The sequence below is a fragment of the Pristiophorus japonicus genome, chromosome 6 (genome assembly GCF_044704955.1).
Source record: "Pristiophorus japonicus isolate sPriJap1 chromosome 6, sPriJap1.hap1, whole genome shotgun sequence".
In the NCBI taxonomy this organism is placed as follows: domain Eukaryota; kingdom Metazoa; phylum Chordata; class Chondrichthyes; family Pristiophoridae; genus Pristiophorus; species Pristiophorus japonicus.
In genome coordinates, this window is record NC_091982.1 from 201,578,174 (window position 1) to 201,599,415 (window position 21,242).

Below are 21,242 nucleotides of genomic sequence, written 5' to 3' on the forward strand. Positions count from 1 at the left end.
TCACCAGGTTGATTCCGGGGATGAGGGGGTTGACTTATGAGGAAAGGTTGAGTAGGTTGGACCTCTACTCATTGGAGTCCAGAGGAATGAGAGGTGATCTTATTGAAATGTATAAGATTATGAGGGGGCTTGACAAGGTGGATGCAGAGAGGATGTTTCCACTGATGGGGGAGACTAGAACTAGAGGGCATGATCTTAAAATAAGGGGCTGCCCAATTAAAACAGAGATGAGGAATTTCTTCTCTCTCAGGGTTGTAAATCTGTGGAATTTGCTGCCTCAGAGAGCTATGGAAGCTGGGACATTGAATAAATTTAAGACAGAAATAGACAGTTTCTTGAGCAATAAGGGGTTATGGGGAGCGGGCGGGGAAGTGGAGCTGAGTCCATGATCAGATCAACCATGATCTTATTGAATGGCGGAGCAGGCTCGAGGGGCCCTACTCCTGTTACTATTTCTTATGTAAAATAATGCATAGGATCATTTAACCTATAAAGGTTCCCCTTAAAACAAGGAGTCGAGTTCTTTGTCTAAACCATGGAAAAAGGGTCAAACCTCCTGTTATCTCCCACCTGTTAGGGATCTTCTCAGCCATTACACATGCATTCTGTACTTGACCAATCATGGCCTTACAGCATGTTGAGGACTTTCTTCCCTTATCTCATCCAGCCCTGTCTTCCCAAGGCTCGAGTTTCTCCTACTTATTTTCCAGGAAAACAAAACTTATGTAGTTCCAGTAAAACACAATGTATACATACACCCGTTACTTGTCTCGAGCGCCAATACAATAATTTAAACACAGTATTATTCGTGTCACTGTTTCATTCACATAACCATATACCTTTCAGGTATTCCTAATTTCTAACGGTGGGCCCGTCCCTTTAAGTGAAGGAAGAGCCCCTTGGACGCGGCAGCGCTGCACGGCCCAGTGTGCAGTGCTGCTAAAGCGTCTGCCCTGCTAGAGCCCCAGGAAGGAAGTGGAACGCTTGATTTAGCGCTCCACTTCCTTCCGGGGGCGGTAACCCAAATTTCTGGAAAGGGGCGAGACTTGAGTGCCTGGCGCTAAGTCTCATCCTTCCCGAATATTACCGCCCCCAAATGGAGCGATAATTGAATTTCTCCCCCAAAGATTTTCAAAGGTTTTGTCAGGATAAATAGTGAAAGATTGTTTCTCTCAGTTGGTGAAAAGGAAGAATTGGATTGGTGCTCTGCAGTTTTCTTTTGTGGGACTGGGAAGAAATTTTAGTTACTTGGATTGACAATTGGTGAGAAGTGGTGTTCCACAAGGATCGGTGCTGGGACTACTTTTGTTCATTATTTACATAAACTATTTGGACTCTAGAATCGGAAGCACAATTTTAAAAAAAATTGCAGGTGACGCCAAACCAGAGGCTGTAGTTAATACAAAGGACAACGACAAAATACAGGAATACCTTAATACACTTGCAGAATGGGTGGATAATTGGTAAATTAACTTCAATATAGACAAGTGTGAGACATTACATTTTGGTAGGTAGAATCATAGAAATTTACGGCACAGAAAGAGGCTATTCAGCCCATTGTGTCCGTGCCGGCCGACAAAGAGCTATCTAGTCTAATTCCACTTTCCAGCTCTTGGTCCGTAGCCTTGTTGGTTCCGCACTTCAAGTGCACATCCAAGTACTTTTTAATTGCTATGAAGATTTCTGCCTCTACCACTCTGTTTTAGGCAGTGAGTTCCAGACCTCCACCTCCCTCTAGGTGAAACAATTTCTCCTCAAATCCCTTCTAAACTTTCTACCAAATACTTTAAATCTTTGCCCCATGGCTAATGACCCCTCTGCTAAGGGATATAGGTACTTTCTATCGACTCTATCTACGCTCCTCATAATTTTATACACCTCAAATAGATCGCCCCTCAGCCTGCTCTGTTCCAAAGAAAACAACCCCAGTCTATCTAATCTTTCCTCATAGCTAAAATTCTCCAGTCCAAGCAACATCCCCGTAAATCTGCTCTGTATCCTCTCTCGTGCAATCACATCTTTCCTGTAATGTGATCAGAACTGCACGCAGTACTCCAGCTGTGGTCTAACTAGTGTTTTATACAATTCAAGCATAACCTCCCTGCTCTTATATTCTATGCCTCAACTAATAAAGGCAAGTATCCCGTATGCCTTCTTAACCACCTTATCTATCTGTCCTGCTACCTTCAGGGATCTGTAAACATGCAATCCAAGGTCCTTTGTTCCTCTGCACTTCAGTGTCCTACAATGTCTTGTGTATTCCCTTACCTTGTTAGCTGTCCCCAAATGCATTACCTCACACTTCTCCAGATTGAATTCCATTTGCCACTGCCCTGCCCACCTGACCAGTTCATTTTTATCTTTCTGCAGTCTATAGCTTTCTTCTTCATTATCAACCACACTGCCAATTTTTGTATCATCTGCAAACTTCTTAATCATACCTCCTACATTCAAGTCTAAATCATTGATATATACCACAAAAAGCACGGGATCTAGTACTGAGCCCTGTGGAACCCCACTGGAAACAGTTCCAGTCACAAAAACCCCATCGACCATTACCCTTTGCTTCCTGCCTTTGAGCCAATTTTGGATCCAACTTGCCACTTTGCCCTGGATCCAATAGTTCTTTTAATTTCGTGACCAGTCTGCCATGTGGGACCTTGTCAAAAGCCTTGCTAAAATCCATATACACTACATCATACGCACTACCCTCATCGACCCTCCTTGTTACTTCCTCAAAAAATTCAATCGAGTTAGTCAGACACGACCTTCCCTTAACAAACCCATGCTTGACTGTCCTTGATTAATCCATGTCTTTCTAAATGAAGATTTATCCTGTCCCTCAGAATTTTTTCCAATAATTTTCCCACCACCGAGGTTAGGCTGACTGGCCTGAAATTACTCGGTCTATATCTTTCTCCCTTTTTAAACAATGGTACAACGGTATCAATTCTTCAGTCCTCCGGCACCACACCTGTAGCCAGAGAGGATTGTAAAATCATGCTCAGAGCCGCTGCTATTTCCTCTCTTGCTTCTCTTAACAGCCTGGGATACATTTCATCTGGGCCTGGGGATTTATCTACTTTCAAAGATGCTAAACCCCTTAATACTACTTCTCTATGTTTATTTCATCTAATATTTCACACTCCTTCTCCCCTGATTGCAATATTTGCACCATACCTCCCTTTTCTGAAAACAGATGCAGAGTATTCATTAAGAATTATATCCACATCTTTCGCCCCCACACACAGGTTGCCTTTGTCTCTAATCGGCCCTACTCTTTCTTTAGTTATCCTCTTCCTCTTAATGTATTTATAAAACATCTTTGGGTTTTCCTTGATTTTACTTGCCAAATATTTTTTCATGCCCTCTCTTTGCTTTCCTAATTTCCTTTTTAATTTTAGCCCTGCATTTTTTTATACTTCTCTAAGGTTTCTGCAGTATTGAGCCCTTGGTATTTGTCATAAGATTCCCTTTTTTCCCTTTATCCTACCCAGTATGCCCTTTGACATCCAGGGGGCTCTAGATTTGTTTGTCCCACCCTTTTTCTTTCAGGGAACACATTTGCTCTGAACTTTCACTGTCTCCTCCTTGAATGCCTCCCACTGCTCTGACACTGAATTACCTTGAAGTAGCTGTTTCCAGTCGACTTTGGCTAAATTACATCTCAGCTTAGTAAAATTGGCTTTTTCCCAATTGAGAACTTTTATTCTTGGTCTATCTTTGTCCTTTTCCATAACTACCCTAAATCTAACTGAATTATGATCACTACCACCAAAATGCTCTCCCACTGATACCCTTTCCATCTGCCCAACTTCATTCCCTAAAACTAAGTCCAGAACCGCACCCCCCCCCCTCCCCCCCGCCCCCACTGGTTGGGCTTGTTACATATGGCTAAAATATGCATTTTAAGAATTCTGATCACTCTATACCTTTCACATTAATTCTATCCGTTAATATTAGGGTAGTTGAAATCCCCTACTAGTCCTGCCCTGTTGTTTTTGCACTTCTCAGAAATTTGCCTACATATTTGCTCTTCAATCTCCTTATGACTGGGGGTCGAAAGTACACTCCCAGCAATGTGCCCTTTTTTTGTTCTTCAGTTCAATCCATATTTGCCTCATTTGATAATCCTTCTAACATATCATCTCCCCCAGAAATGGTCCCAATGCCTCAGGAATCTAAAGCCCTCCCTCCTGCACCAGCTCTCCAGCCACGTATTCATCTGCTCTATCCTCCTATTTCTGTACTCACTCGCACATGGCACCAGGAGCAATCCCGAGATTACTACCTTTTGAGGTCCTGCTTTTTAATCTCTTTCTCACCTCCCTAAAATCTCTGTTAGAGCTCCCTGGACCTGCTCTAGTTGGTGACATTTTCCACACATGTGGTCGTCCAGGCCACAAGAAGCATCCAGGATTTGCCACAAGGCACAGGATGTGCATTCCACAGGACTGAGCTGCCCTGCAATGCCCCTATCAGATTATTAACTAAAGTTTTTAGTATAGCCCTCTGCCCTAATTTAGCGAGAAGAAAAGACAACAATGAGACCAACCAATCACCTACCTGCTGTCCTGTGATGTCACTCCTTGTTTTATGTTGCTTTTGCAGAATAAGGAGGTCAGATGCTCTTTGGAAAATAAGTATCTAAATGGAGTTGAGGAACGGATCTGGTGGTACAGATACACAAATCACAAAGTAACGACGCAGGTTAATAAGGCCTTTAAAAAAGCAACATTTTACCAAGAAACGGGCCTGCATAGTCGACATGGATCCTCGACCATGGTCTGGAAGGCTAGGACCACAAACTTAGTGGTGCCTCTCTGGGCACGTTGCTCAACTGAGCACATACGCTGCATTGTCGTACACAGGACTCTAAGTCAGAGTCGATGCCGGGCCACCACACGTGGGATCTGGCTATCGCTTTCATCATTACTATACCCGGGTGTGTGCTGTGGAGATCCGAGATGAATGTCTCCCTGCCCTTTTTTGGTAGCACTACGTGGTTACCCCACAACAGGCAGTCTGCCTGAATGGACAGCTTGTCCTTTCGCCGCTGGAACGGCTTGATTGGCGCTTGCATTTCAACGGGGATGCTGGCCCAGCTCCCATGCAGTACACAGTTTTTTTTACTTGGGACAACAGAGGATCTTGGCTGGTCCAAGTCCTAACCTGGCGGGCCGTGACAGGTGATTTATCATTTTCAAACGCTTCCATGACCATCAACAAGTTTGCAGGCTGCGCCATTTCCACCCCCGTGGTGGGCAATGGTAGCCGACTGAGAGCATCCGCACAGTTCTCGGTGCCTGGCCTGTGGCGGATGGTATAGTTATACGCTGATAGCGCGAGTGCCCACCTTTGTATGCGGGCTGAGGCATTAGTATTTATCCCCTTGTTTTCAGCGAACAGGGATGTGAGGGGTTTGTGATCGGTTTCCAGCTCAAATTTCAGGCCAAACAGGTACTGATGCATTTTCTTTACCCCAAACACACACGCTAATGCCTCTTTCTCAATCATGCTGTAGGCCCTCTCGGCCTTCGACAAGCTCCTGGAAGCATAGGCGACAGGTTGCAACTTCCCCGCAACATTAACTTGTTGTAATACACACCCGACTCCGTACGACGATGCATCACATGCTAGCACAAGTCTTTTACAAGGGCTATACAATACAAGCAGCTTGTTGGAGCAGAAAATGTTTCTGGCTTTCTCAAAAGCAATTACTTGGTTTTTTCCCCATACCCAGTTCTCACCTTTACGCAATAACACATGTAGGGGCTCTAAGAGGGTGCTTAACCCCGGTAGGAAGTTACCAAAGTAGTTGAGTCCCAGGAACGACCGTAGCTCCGTGACGTTCTGTGGCCTGGGCGCGTTCCTGATAGCCTCTGTCTTGGCGTCTGTGGGTCGAATGCTGTCCGCCACGATCTTTCTCCCCAAAAACACCCCTTCTGTTGCCATGAAGACGCATTTTGACCTCTTCAGCCGCAGCCCTACGCGATCCAGTCGCTGGAGGGCCCCCTTCAGGTTTTGTAGGTGCTCGGCGGTGTCCCGAACCATGACCAATATGTCGTCCTGAAAGACCACCGTGTCTGGTACCGACTTGAGTAGGCTCTCCATGTTTCTCTGGAAGATCGCTGCAGCCGACCGAGTTCCAAACGGGTATCTGTTGTAAATGAACAGTACCTTGTGCGTGTTGATGTAGGTGAGGCCCTTCGAAGACTCCGCCAGCTCCTGCGTCATGTAGGCTGAAGTCAGGTCGAGCTTGGCGAACGTCTTGCCTCCTGCCAGTGTCGCAAATTGGTCGTCTGCCTTAGGTAGTGGGTATTGGTCCTGTAGCGAGAAATGATTAATAGTTATTTCATAATCGCCGCAAATCCTGACCGTGCCATCACTTTTGAGTACTGGAACAATCGGGCTGGCCCACTCGCATTGCAGCCTGTTCAGCTCGATTTCCACACTCTCGCTCATCATGTGAGGTACTGCTCGCGTCTTGTGGTGAATGGGTCGTGCCTCTGGGACCAAGTGGATCTGCACCTTCGCCCCGGAAAAGTTTCCAATGCCTGGCTCAAAAATGGAAGGAAATTTGTTCAGAACCTGAGTACATGAGGCCTCATCGACATGTGATAGCACTCGGATGTCATCCCAGTTCCAGCGGATTTTGCCCAGCCAGCTCCTTCCAAGCAGTGTGGGGTCATCGCCCGGGACAATCCAGAGTGGCAGTTCGTGCACTGTGCCCTCGTAGGTGACCTTGACCATGGCGCTGCCCAGGACAGTGCTAAGCTCTTTGGTGTACGTTCTCAGTTTCGTGTGGATGGGGCTCAGGGCTGGTCTGAATGCCTTGTTGCACCACAGTCTCTCGAACATCTTTTTACTCATGATGGATTGGCTAGCGCCAGTGTCCAGTTCCATGGCTATGGGTAAGCCATTCAATTTTACGTTTAGCATTATAGGTGGACATTTCGTCGAAAATGTGTGCACCCCGTGTACTTCAGCATCTGCCTCTTCTCTGAGGCTTGAAATTGCTTTGATGCACCATGGACCGGTCTTCCTCTGCCACGTGGTGGTTAGCAGGTTTTGCAGAGCTTGCAGCTCGTTTGCAAGCTCGTTGGAGGTGCCCCATTGTTCCACAGCTGTTGCAAACATACCTTTTGAAGCGGCATGAATAGGCTGAATGGAAGCCTTCACAGTGCTAAAAGGTGTGAATTGTCTTGCATTCATCCATTGTTGCGGACTCTGAGTCATCTGGGTCACCTGAGGCCTGCTGGCAGTTGCAGACTCGTGGGTTCTGCCCTGTACATTTCTGCTCGCAAAAACAGTTCCCGTTAATTTATGAACATTGCTAGCACCTGTGTGCTGAGAGATTTGTTTGGTGTTATCACTGGTGGACATAAACGCCTGTGCTATCGCAATGGCCTTACTGAGGGTCGGTGTCTCTACAGTCAAAAGTTTTCATAGGATGGTCTCGTGGCCTTTGCCCAGTACAAAAAAGTCTCTGAGCATATCCTCACCCTCCGAGAACTTCTCCAGGATGCCCACAGTTTGTTGTATCTTTGCGTTGGATTCGTATTCTCGTCACCAGTTATTGTGTTCCCAACAGAGATGAGGCTGCACACAGGGAGGTTAAAGTAACAGTGACCTCAGTCTTTAATAAGACACTCCAGAGTGAGTAACAGGCCTTAGGGGCCGGCTTATATACAATCCAATAGGGAATTCAGGAGGAACTTCTTTACCCAGAGAGTGGTTAGACGGAGTAGTTGAGGCGAATAGCATAGATATATTTAAGGGAAAGCTAGATAAGCACGAGGGAGAAAGGAATAAAATAATTTATTGATGGAGTTAGATGAAGAAGAGCATAAACACCGGCATGGACCTGTTGAGCTGAATGGCCTATTTCTGTGCTGCAAATACATTGTAGAATTTAGATTAGAGTGTTGGATTGGTACTCTGCAGTTTTATTTTGTGGGACCAATAAGAAATTTCAGAGTTATAGCTCAGATATTTTACCCTTAGAAGATTAAATTATGCAAATTATATAGGGTGTATTGTAAACAATGGATCATTGAGCTAATATTATTTCACTTTTCTTGGGATCTTCCATTTCATAGTTTTCTTTTCTTAGTTTGTTGGATCATTACTTGTTCAAGGTAGTCACTACCTGGCACTTATGTGGCACAACTTTTACCTACCACTGACCAGCTAAGCCTGGATGTTGTCCAGGTCCTGCTGTAGGCTTACATGCGTAATGCCATTATTTAAGGAGTTGTGAATGAAGTTAAACATTGTAGAATTTTGCTAAAGTTACATCTCCGATTGCATCGCTTCTGTTATTCTACCAACTGGAGAGTGATAACTGAAAATTAGGCATTCCCAAACTAGATGGGAAAATTAGTTAGCACAAAGTAAACATATTTATGTGAACATGGAGTCATGTAATATCAGTTGATGACCAAGTGTCAGCCAACCTCAGTTTTAGCAATTTTGCCTTTGAGTCAGATAATTGTGGGTTCAAGTTCCACTCCAATGCATGACCAACTGAGGGAGTGGACAGTTAGATATGTCGTCCTTATGATGAGACTTTGAAATAAGGCTTTTTTCTATTCTGGTGGTTCATGCGGACTTTAAAAATCCCATGAAAATATTCAAAGAAAAGCTGGGAGAACTCTCACTGTCCTATCCAACAATCTTCCTACAATCAGTGTTTGTGGGACTCTTGTTAATAAAACAACTTGCAGATTTACTTGCAGAAAAACAGTCACTGCATTTCAAAATAATTAATTCTATGTATAGCACTTTGGTATGTTATTGAGACATGCAATAAGGACTTTTATAAATGCAAGTTCTTTCTTGAAACATACTCATTCACAACCTTATAACGTAGGCAAGTATTTGACAATAGATATTATGGAATTCTCTTTATTGCGTATATATGTTGAATTTTTTAAATCTATAAGGAATCATAATGAGTAAGTGGCCAGTGTTTCATAAATAGAATTATATAGTAATTGTTGGTGATTATAGGGTATAATGCAGGGAAATGGGTTCAGAGTAGATTTCTATACTGGCACAGACATGATGGGCCAAATGGCCTCCTGTTCTGTAACTTATAAATTTTTATAAGGTAACACTCATATTTTTGCAATCATTTTTTTTTTCAATCTTGCTAGGAATTGCAAGAGATTGCTCATTGTCAAGACATTGACACTGGCCAGTATCTAGGCCTGGAAGGTTTCTTCACTTTGCAGCTGGATCCTGATCAAATTGTTACAGAACCCTTTGCAGAACGAGTGATGAATGACAAAAAAGAAATGGCAGTATCGCTGATCAAAGGTATGACATCCTATATTTGTATGAACTCAGATAGACAGGCATCAGACTGCCTGTAAGTGCTTGTTATTTCAATGAATGCATCTGAAAGTCAGCTATAACTGCAAAATGGATTTCAACAATGACTCTTATTTCTGCATTGTGTGTTTAAATCTTTCTTGAAATGCTGAAAGCAAGTACAGTAATGCAATTGGTCAGATTACTATCTTTTCAAACTGTTTTTGAATTCAGCCAAGATTGATTGAAAGAAGGCCTTTGTGGAGATTGTTGGGTGCCTACATGAAAGAGCCTCGGTTGTCTAAATTCAGTTCCAAAGGAGACTGAGTACAAGTATCAGTAATGCAGCAGTAATTGGCAATCTTATTCAGGGATTTATGGGGTAGATTTTCATTTTTACCACCTGGGTGGACGTAGAGAGGAAAATCTGACGGGAAGAATTGTAAGTGGTAACAGAATCTGCCAGAATTTCCTTCTATTGATATTAATGGGAGGAAAATCTGCCAGGTTCTGAAAAGAGCGTGCAATCCTCCCCGCCAGACTTTCCTTTCTGTGCTCCACCCAGGTAATGCTTAACGCTTCGGCAGTGAAGACGAAAATCTACCCCATGGAGTTTATAAAAGTGAATATCGCACAAAGGCATTAGGGATGCTCTTCTGAGCTATCATCAAACCATGTTTTTTTAGGTAGTATGATGAGAGTTTTGCCCTGTACACTGGGTTGGGGGTTGGGATGCAAAGGAAGGAAAGGTTGGTAATGTGTAATTAAGTCATAAACCCATTCTTTATGAATGGTTTTATGATTTGTTACACACAAACAGAGGAAATCTTGTCTTGGATGCAGATCTTTCTCAGAGTACAAATTATGACACATGAAACAATAAAAAAATATATAGTTTGTCTTCTCAAAGAATACTTTTGAGGATATCCTTTATCAGCCATCAAGCATTTCCATCAAAAGGGGCCAGGTAATGAGCGTAAATTGCCGCAGAGGTTCTCCTGCTCATCCTCCGTAACGTTCCGGGGTTTCCATGACTCTTCTGCCGAAGTTACGGCAGATGACCAAGGGAACCTCTGAACAAATTAATCTCCAATGTATGTAGTACACTAAAAGTACATACCTTGGAATATTTAGTCATTCTAATCAAGTGGTCTGCATTTTACCATATAGACTCTCTTCTGTATCAGATTATGGCAGACATAAACATTCTAACTTACTGGGGTTTCTGTGTTCACTGTTTTATTTCCAATAGTTCTAGGTAGTGTGCTATGAAGACAGTAATATAGAATCACTGTTAAATACCCCATTAAATGTTAAGTCTTGTTGGAATATGTGTAACTGGGGTTTTAATAGCGCATTGACTGCTAAACACTGCTCTGGTCTTGAACAATGATTTTTTTATATTTGTGGAGCGTCAAATTTCTCCATTATAATAAAAAAAAAAATTTTAACTTGAAAAAAAATTACGTTTGTTAATAGTTCAGCTTCTATCTTATCCCCATATGAAAGTCCCAATCTTTATTTCTCACACTCTCATTTTTCAAAAGTCTAGATAGAAGCTGCTTTTCATTTCCTGGTTTGCTGTCTGAAAATTCTTCAATGTGATTGGCTGCTTAGACAGCTTGTTGAAGTTACTGCAGCTCTTCACTGGGAAATCCCATTACAGAGTGCAACAGTCAATTGCACGAAGAGAAAGGCAAACCTTGCGATCTCTGTGGGCAGCTTTTTCCGAGGCTGGCAGCAAGCACCTTTGCTTTGCCGCTGACTGCAAATTACGGACCAATATCAAAGTAAATTGTAACTTAATACATAACACAGTAGCAGATAAAAATATATATATAAATAATCATTGTAATACTTTACACTTTAAAACTCAGAAACAAAATAAAGGAAAATAATTAATTGTGCTTGTGGATTTTCAGTGGCATTGCTCATGATGAGGCAGAAGATATTCTCTCTTGTGGCTGTCTCTATTTCGGTTGTTTTTCCTTTTCTCACTTTTTTGTCCTCTTTCCCTTCTCTCTTCTGTGTGTTTGTCCCTCTCTGCCTCCTCTCTCTCTCTCTCGCCTGAATTTTAATACTTGAGCGGGTTGGAAACGGTCGGGAAACCCTGAAAAACAGGTTTCCCGCAGGCCCTGCCAAATTTAACGGCGGGGCCTGATTTGCATTTGAAACCTCTGTTTCCCACCCTAGGCCAGCTAGGTGGAGAGAGTGGCTGGCTGCGGGCGGGTAGGAGGAGAGAGGGATTGAGTAGGGGCCGGAGGAGCAAGGACGGGTGGCAGAGCATGACTAGAGGGTCGGAGGAGCATGGTATGGGGTAGGTGGGGGCAGGGGGAAAGCAATCGGTGTCCTGGGATCGGAGGTCTCGGGGGATGTCATTGATCATGGGGGGTGGGTTTGGCAGGGATGCTGGATCCGGGAGGTAAGTGTAAAAGAACTTGCCTCCTGTATCCAGCAGTCCTCTCCTATTACATGGCAGGTTTCACGAGGCCTACAAAACCCAACCAGTCACTGTTAAATTTTAAATGGTGGTTAAATCGGAGGCACGCCAGCCTCATAATATTTTAATGGGCAACCAGCCTCCTTGGAGTGAGTTGGCTGCTCGTTGTTAAAACTGGAAGTGGGTGGATTGGAAACAGATTCTAGTCGGGATTTAAATTTTTAAGAATTTAATCTCCTACCTGAGCCCAACCCACCTGTTTATTGGGGTTAAATTCCTCCCTCGACCTCTTCTCTCCACTCTCCTTTCATTTCGAGTGGGGGGTGAAGGTGGGGAAGGGAGCCGTTGAGAGCTTGTAGGTCTTGGCAGCTCCCTTTACATCTCCCACCTCACCTCACACTCTTGCTTTTCCTGCTTCCATTACCTTGATAAGCATTTACCTTCCCAGCACCCACTCTCCAACCAGCTTTACTTCTCACTATGTCCCCGACTCTTTCTCCTTGGTACAACTCTCGTGCTCTGCACACTCCACTACTCTTGGTCCTATCACCTTTTTATGTCCTCTCCTCAGTGTTGTCTTCCCTCCACCCTCTGTCCTCTCCTATCAAAACTCCCTTATTCCCATCTAGCTTTTTCCATTTTGTGCTCCCCATTGCCTTACCTCCTTAGCCCATGCTCTACCCTTACTCCATATTACACCAGCCCCTTCAGCTCCCATTGCTTCTTTCCTCTTGCCCTTATTCCTTACAGCCTCTGGCAATGGGTTTACAGCTGGTGGCAGGAGACTTAGCTGGGATATTAAGTTTGGAGGCACAGCAGCACCACCTAGTATCAGGAGGGCTAAAAGATAAGTATAATTGTAAGTATACTTACCTTACTGTTAAAAGTAATACCCAATTTTAAAACCTAAGCATGACAAAACTGTGACCTATGAAGTAAATGCGTAACAGACATAAGACTCTAATATATTACTGGTGGATCTCCTGTCACATTGTTGGTGGAAAGTGGGGGGAAATGTTTTATAAGGAAGTGGACATGATGATGGTAAGTGAGAGGACATGGTGTAAGGGAGGTTGTGTTGGTCTTGGATATGAAGAGCCAGTGAGATAGCAGGACCTGAGGGAAGGTTCAGAGGAGTGGAGAGCGAGAGAGAATGATTTGAAAGTGGACAATCCACCTAATTTATTTTGGCGCACATTTATTTAATTAATTCATTTATGGCTGTCTGTATTCCCAGAGGCTTACTTTCATGTATTCAGCCCTTGTTAAGCAAATTCATTAATTCTTGTTGACCCACTTTTCTCAAAACTGATGCACTTATTCGGGGCTTATTTATTTAATTGTCAGCTACCCAGCTTACCTAAATCCTGTTTTGATGTTTAGCCACATTTATTTAATTAATTTATAGCTGCGGAGCTCCCCCAAAGGTTGTCTTCATTTGTCAATGGCATATTTAATTGATTCATTCGTTAATTAGTGGCTGACCCCAAAATTAAAATATTTAAAGCATTACAAAATACCTTGGGGTCGAAAATCGGTTATGTCACTTTTGGGGTGGTAACTAAGGCGAGGCGGGACTTCCTGTGTCCGACGATAAAGCCTCCAATCCAGTAATCCTCCCTATCTGTAATCTCCTTCAGCCTCACAACCCCCCCGAGATACCTGTGCTCCTCAAATTCTGCCCTCTTGAGCATCCCTGATTATAAGTGCTCAACTATTGGTGGCCGTGCCTTCAGCTGCCTAGGCCCCAAGCTCTGGAACTCCCTCCCTAAACCTCTCTTGCCCCTCTTTCCTCCTTTAAGACGCTCCTTAAAACCTAACTCTTTGACCAAGTTTTTGGTCATTTGCCTTAATTTCTTTTTATGTGGCTCAGTCTCAAATTTATTTGTTTTGTCTTGTAACATTCCTGTGGAGCGCCTTGGGACATTTTACTACTTTAAGGGTGCTATATAAATACAAGTTGCTGCTGTTACAGTGGGAATTTAAGGAGTTGGGCACTTGATTGAAAAACAAGACCTCAAGGGCAGTAATTTATGATTGCTTCCTGTGTCATGTGTTGGACAGATAAAGGCTGAAGGGTTAGAATTATATGGTACAGGAGGAGGCTATTTGGCCCATTGTGCTTGTGCTGGCCAGTTAAATACAGCCTCCAATTCAGCTTGAATAGCTACAAGGTCAAGCCAATAATTGTATAGCACTCAACAAAGGAGCAACGATCTTCATTTGACCTTGAATGCCCCACAAACACTCCCCGACAAACATAGTAAGAGTCACTCCAGCTGGTCTCTCGAGATGCAACTGGTCTTTTCGCTATTTCGGAGAAGAACGACGGGTTCCATCCTTTCTCCACAATCTCGCACTCCTGGAGCATGTCAACGGTTGGAACTTAAGCGGCCTCAGGAAGGATTTCCCTTGGCTGTATGACCGTTCCTGGAGCAAGATTGCGGCACCAAGATCGCGGTTGGTGCAAGAAGGCATGGTTGATATTCTTGTGATATTGGAGTAAGTTCTGGAATTGGCGAAGGCTATCCTAAAGGTTTAGCTAAAATAAACAGTGAAAAAAATATTATCAAAGAAGAAAGGCCAAAAAAGAAGTCATGAGGTAGTGAGAGTTTAAAATTGGGACTATTGTCTTCGGCCCAATTCAGACCTTGAATGCTTCCTTTGAGTGCCACGGTGCTGCTCCAATATCTGCCTCTTCCGCAGACTAGTCCCCTGTTGCACCGCTGCATGTGCAGGTGCACAACATGACCATTAAGCTGAACCCGTCCTAAGATTTGGGTTAGGGTTAACACCAGGGCACTGCGGTGGATGGAGGTTTCGTCCTCTCCAAAATCTCCGAGATTTCTAGCCATAAGTATTTAAAGCGCATGGGTGGAAGTGTCCGTACTCTCTTTACATTCAAATTAACTTCAGTTGTTTCAAAATTCTCCAAGGCACCTCCTAAGCATTTATTAAGACTAGTTTAACACCAAATCTTTACTCCTAATATAAACCAAGAGAGGATAAAATTGCTGTTTAGCTAAATACATTTAGCTTTGTTCCCGATGCAACAACAGTAACGTTGCAGTACAAATGCACTGAGATTACTCCAAATAAATATGACAAACTTCCATCAATGCTGCAGGTGATAAAACGACTCCCGTTACTCCGATTTTAGTATTGCATCTTAATAACAAATAAAACTGTGTTTTGCATGTTTACACCCTTCTAAGTAATTGTCAAGGAAGAAATTGATATAGTATAGTATTAGGCAGACTCTCGTGCCAAGGTTGATCCGCTTCCACAACAAAAAAAAGATGAGTTCACGTGTTTCTATGAGAGACCTGACATTCCAGGTCCCGAACTACATTTCGAAGGGTGGAAGATACCTGTACGTGAATTCTTTTAATGTGGGGTGGCCGTTGTACACCAGCTACCACACGGGCTTGACAGAGTAAGGTCTTGGTCCAATGGCAAGGGTTAACCAAGACGACTGGAGACCAAGCTCTACTGCACGGGCCTAGTACACACGCATACTCCTACTGTCCTTGGAATTCATAGGTTGCAGTGTGGGCCTCATGGCCTCGCTGCTGGCCCGTGCTGCACCTTCCCTGGGCCTCAACCCCGCTGTTGCACGCTGTGCTGCCCCTGGGCCCCGCTCTCCATCCGCCCCTGGGCCCCGATCTCGACATTCCTCTGCTGCTCGCCGCCTCTCCTCCAGCATTTGGGTTCCGACCCCGCCGATGGTCCCATTCGCGCTCCAATCGGCAACGTGGATTTTGGTGATGTCAATCCAGTCGCCCTCCTCGAAGCGTCACCATCCTAGAACATCTTGCGCTGCTCTCTGCGGTGGCGAGCTCCTGCTTTTATCCCCGGCTGCCACTGATGGTGTTCTCTTGCAGATCGTATGGGCGCCATAATTTTAGTATTGCATCTTAATAACAAATAAAACTGTATTGAATATGTTTACACCCTTCTAAGTTATTGGCAAGGAAGAAATTGATAGAGCAGATAAACAAAATGATCTTTCCTTTCAAAATTGAGAGAAACAATCATTTCTGTGATTAGAAAATCAGATGTATCAAGTCCTTTAGCAGATAAATGAAGATTTATTTTAACATTTTGTTTAAACCTTTACTTCTAATGCAAGTAATAGACAGCAAGACTGATGGTTTCCTAAATAGAATGAACCTTCCTGTTACGATAATGTTAGAACAAGCCTGAAGAAGTCCGTCTCTGTATAGGAGATTAATTTGTACAAGCTAATGCCTTTGAGGACATCTCCTTGCATGAATAATATTCAAGCAGAATGTTGTGCTAGATAGCATTCTAAAATGTATGTCTCAACCTTTCAATTAGTATTGCGGGGGCGGGGGAGCAGTATTGAGAGACCTGGTGGATTCTACTAAACCCTGTTGCCAAAGCCCCAGAATCCCTTGGAATGCTCCAACTACAACCTTCTCTCCTTCAGAAGGTTAAATTCAACTTGGGGTGGGGGGAAAATTATTCGGACATTATTGTGATACAGAGGGATCTTCTCCTCTCACTTTGAGAAGAGGTTAATGAATCAAGCTGATTGTACAATCTGATAATGAATTATTATCAGAAGTATGCTTCCAATTGAGATTCTTACCATTTATTTCCAAAGCATTGCCATTTTATTAAAGAATTTAGTTGGAGGAAATTATTCCTAGAATTAGCTATGTGAATGAGTGCAGAACTGTAAGTGAAGGAATGGGATCTCCGTTCCTTAACTTGCTATTCCAGCTAGTATTCTGAAGAAGATGAGCAGTTTAATGGCTGTATCCTGACCTTTATTTCCTTATGATGGAGTTTGAACTCAAGATATCTGATCCCTTAATGCTCATATTTCTTTGCCCTCTGTTCTGAAATCAATTTAAATTTTCAACAGGGAAAAGCGAATAGTGAACTCCCACATCTGCAATTCAACATAATTGAGTCATTAGTATCATCCATTAATAATGATGAGCAAGATGCCATCTGGTACTTTTATACTGCTGTGAGTGTATGTGGGAGTAAATGCAATTGGTAATGTGCTTGTGAAATCAGGCTGCTGTAGCTTTAGCGAGTACAATATTTGATTTTAATATGGTAGACATTTTTTTTCACTTGTTTCAAAATCAAGCATGACCTATTTATGTCTTCTGTATCAACCCACTCATCCTACTTATTTGTGCACAGTGATGAGAAGGGTAGACTTGAAAATTACCCCATCCCTTGTTTAGTGTAGGTTTCATTAAATCCGATTAGTGAGATGCCATTTTGTACCTTTGTACACATTTGTGTGATTGCCTTAAGCCTTAGTATTTTTGGATGAGAGACGTAAAGGTTTATTGGAAACTTTTGGTGGAACAATTGTGCTAATAGCAGCATTGGCTGCCCAGGTATTTTTGCCCCTACAAAGAAAGAAAGACCTTGCATTTATTTCTTGCCTTTCACAACCTCTGTTGGAGATGTGCCGATCTGTGAAAATCGCGACAAGTCTTTATGCAGCAGGTCATAGGTTCCCACACCATCTCCTTTTAAGTAGCACAAGCAATGCATGTACTGTTCATTGCTAAGGCCCTCAAAGCTACTTTGCTTTTTCAGACTCATCTAGAGAGGTATGACCAAGTTGGAGCTCTCCTCATCCTATGATAGCAGTGCTCCGAATGTGCCATGTACAATAATATCACAAAGGGCATTCTAGTTTTGATACCAAGAGTGGAACAGTACTGAACACAAACTCCCTCAATAATTCAAAGAGACTTGCAGTCTTCAGCAACAAATACTAAAGCTCCAAAATGTATTAAGTCAAATATTTGCATCTTACTTCACAGTAGTAGCCTGTTCCTTTAACAAACCTAGCACTTGTGTGCCAGCACAGGAAGTAATAGTGCCAGGATTTTATAGAGGAAGCTTGCTCTTGACCTGCAACCAGTGGAAAGAAAGAACTTGCATTTATATAGTGTCTTTCATGTCCTCAGGATGTTGTAAAGCAATCAATTACTTTTGAAGTCACTGTTATTTTTTTTAATGGTGCGGGACTAGGAGCTGTGGAGGAGCAAAGGGATTTGGATCTCTACATACACAAATCACTAAAAGCTAGTGCACTGGTACAAAAAGTAATCAGAAAGGCTGATGGAATGTTGGCCTTTATCTCAATGGAGTTGGAATACAAAATTGAGGAAGTGATGCTTCAGTTGAACAGAGCCTCGCTTAGACCTCATCTGGAGTATTGGTCACTGAGAATCAGGAAAGATATTTTGGCCTTGGAAAGGCTACCGTGCAAATTCGACAAAATTATAGCAGGGTTTAAAGGGTTAAATTATAAAGACAGGTTGGAAAAACTTGGCTTGTACAGGTGTGACGTCCGAAATCAGGAAACCTCGGGACTGTGGCCGTTCCGAATTTCGGAACGTCTTTGCTTGGTCCGAGGTAGGAGAGGTCGTGGGGGTGGGGGGGGCGGGGTCGGACGGGCTGGGGTGGGGGTCTGTCGGTCGGGCTGAAGTTGAGGGGGGTGGGGGGGGGCGGGTGGTTAGTTGGGCCGCCAGAGGTTGAGGGGGATGGTCGGGGGGGTTGAGCCGGGTTGGGGGGTTGGGTGTGGCAGCCTTTCGGTCCGGGATAGCAGCAGTACCGGAGCTCTACAATTGCTTATGCCTCAGCCCTTCAGTGTGACCCTCGTTACCCTGGCAACCTCAGGTTTTCGGCACAGAGCTTAAACACACTCTGCACTGCTCCAAAATGAACATTTGTTCTGGTGAAACTTGCAACTCTTCTTTTGGCGCAGTCGGCCACTAAAAAATCGGACGTACCTCTGCAGCTGCGCCAAAAATCGGCCCCAATAATTATTTTTTAGGCACAAAGCTTTTATTTGCATTTTATTGTAACTAAAACATACCATAAAATTTTTTTAACTTGCCAATCAGCAAATTATGTGTCATTCACTTTCAAACTGTCTATGTCTGTATATGATTTTTACTTTACAAGCATAATTTCAAACTGCTATTGATTGATTAAATCTTACAGCTGACGATTAAATTGGAACCATTTTCCGTTCAGTTCCATGATAAACCTTTAAAATTATTGAACCTACAATTAGTAAACTTTTAATTAATATTTGTATTTTTTTTAATGAACTTTCTCAGTATTTATAGCTTTAAATATTTTCAGCAATCTAGAACAGCTCTCGCATTAGCTTTTCTGGTCCTTTTTATTTAAAAAAAATCCATTTTCCAAAAGTTCTATTAACCCTGTGATTTATTTTATACATAACTTCATTTTTCTTCTGCTCTTCATTCATTCTGCGGCTTGGCTGGGAAGGTGCAGAATGCGAGTTCAGCTGAGATTGACAAGGAATGGAGAAGAGACTTTCACATCAAATTATGAAATGTGCAAAATCCCCATTTGCACATTAATAGTTGAAGAAAAAAAATCAATTTTAATTATATTTCTTTTGCTGTGTAGTAAGAACAGAGAAAATAGTAATTTATTTCATTCTTGAGAAAGATGCTCATAACTCATATCTTGCTGAACCAATGCTGCGGTTGCAAGTATAAGGCAACTATTAAGGGCTGTCTTGATTTTTTTTTTGGCACTGTAGCACAGTCTTCTCAGCAACTATTGGTCAATTTTGTAGGACTTTCTGCCTTGTTCCAGGGACGTGTCTTATTTGAAACACCTAAAGCTCTGATTGGGTCCCTCGATGATTCCTGATTGCTGATTCGTCTCCTTGGAGAATATGACACACCCAGCAGCTTCTCTTTGCAAAGTGTATTTCGAGCCATTCTGACTGCTGGCTCCAGAGACTTGGAACAAACAGATCTCACTAGCGGGTTCAGACCTTTCCCCACTGCCCCAGTTCCTGATCAACTACGCCTGCCCAAGCGACTGCCCCCCCCCCCCCCCCCCCCAACACACGTTCCTGACCTTCCCCCACCGACCGCTTTTCTGACCACCTCCCTCAATCCCCCAACCCCCCCCACCATAGATGGGGCATTGTGTGTTGGTCACGGATTATTGACATTTATTGGGTATGAAATGAATAGTGATAGTGTTGTGACTTCCAGATTTCATCCAGTCTTACCACCTGGATCACGTTCTCTCTCAAACCCCCCCCCCCTCCCCACCCCCGTTAGAATTGGAACATATTTTTCCGCCATCTCCACTGTGCTCTCAGTACTCTTTACACCCCCCAACCAAGTTCCTGACCTCCTCTCTCCACCCCCTCTCTCCATTCCGATCTCCCCTGTCCCTCTCTCACCCCCTCTCTCAACCCCCTCTCTCAACCCCCTCTCTCAACCCCCTCTCTCAACCCCCTCTCTCAACCCCCTCTCTCAACCCCCTCTCTCAACCCCCTCTCTCAACCCCCTCTCTCAACCCCCTCTCTCAACCCCCTCTCTCAACCCCCTCTCTCAACCCCCTCTCTCAACCCCCTCTCTCAACCCCCTCTCTCAACCCCCTCTCTCAACCCCCTCTCTCAACCCCCTCTCTCAACCCCCTCTCTCAACCCCCTCTCTCAACCCCCTCTCTCAACCCCCTCTCTCAACCCCCTCTCTCAACCCCCTCTCTCAACCCCCTCTCTCAACCCCCTCTCTCAACCCCCTCTCTCAACCCCCTATCCCACCCCTTCCCCATAGCCCTGCAATTCCCTTTTGACAGCCATGATTGAATCTGCCTCTTCCACCCTTTCAGGCAACACATTCCTGATCATAACTACTCGCCGTGTTTAAAAAAAAAAACTATTTCCTCATGTCGCCTTTGGTTCTTCTGATAATCATCTTAAATCTGTTCTTCTGGTTCTTGACCTTTCCGCCAATGGGAAGTTTCCCTCTACCTCTTGCATATAGATTGAGAAATGGTGAGAATTGAAAAATCAAGTTACAAAAACACCATGTAGTAAGAGAACTAAGCCTAAGATTGTTTTCTTTCAATGACATTGCCATGTATTTGGGGGTAGTGTGCTACCACAATGCATGGTATAGGTGCAGCATCCCAAATCCGGAATCCTTGAGATTGAGGCTGTTCTGGATTCTGCTTTTGTCCAGACTTTGGAGACGTCACGAATCTGGAAATACCTGAGCCCAAGTTCAGGTATTTCCGGATTTCCGAACATCAGAAAGGGGATGGGGGTGCTCGCCAAGGTGCTGTTTGGATCGCCGGCCCCTCTAAGGAGCTGTTCGGGCGGGGCCCAGCCGCCAAGGAGCTGTTCGGGCGGGGCCCCGCTGAGGAGGAAGTGTTCGGGCGGGGCCCCGCCGAAGAAGAGCTGGTCGGGCAGGGCCCCACCGAAGAGGAGCTGGTCAGGCGGCACTGTCGCGGAGGTGGTGTTTTGGGTAGGCCGGCAACGAGGCCCCGAGGTAAGGGCGGTGGGGAGGCGGGTCCAAGGTGGATCGATGAGGCGGGCAGCGGCGGGACCTTGGTCGTCAGGGTTGGTGGGTCCGGATTCCGGAAGATTTTACGGATTCCGGACAACCCTGCCACCAATCGGTCCGGATTCCGGAAT

The 21,242-nt window shown here is 44.1% G+C and overlaps 1 protein-coding gene across 7 annotated transcripts in view; it reads left to right on the forward strand.

Moving 5' to 3' along the window:
* zbbx (zinc finger, B-box domain containing) overlaps window positions 1-21,242 on the forward strand; it is a 147,330-nt gene that overhangs the window by 108,403 nt on the left and 17,685 nt on the right. For all 7 annotated transcript variants that reach the window (XM_070883561.1, XM_070883560.1, XM_070883566.1 and 4 more), the window contains one exon: window positions 9,162-9,324. In XM_070883561.1, the coding sequence (XP_070739662.1) occupies window positions 9,162-9,324 (163 nt within the window). The remainder of the gene's footprint in view (window positions 1-9,161; window positions 9,325-21,242) is intronic.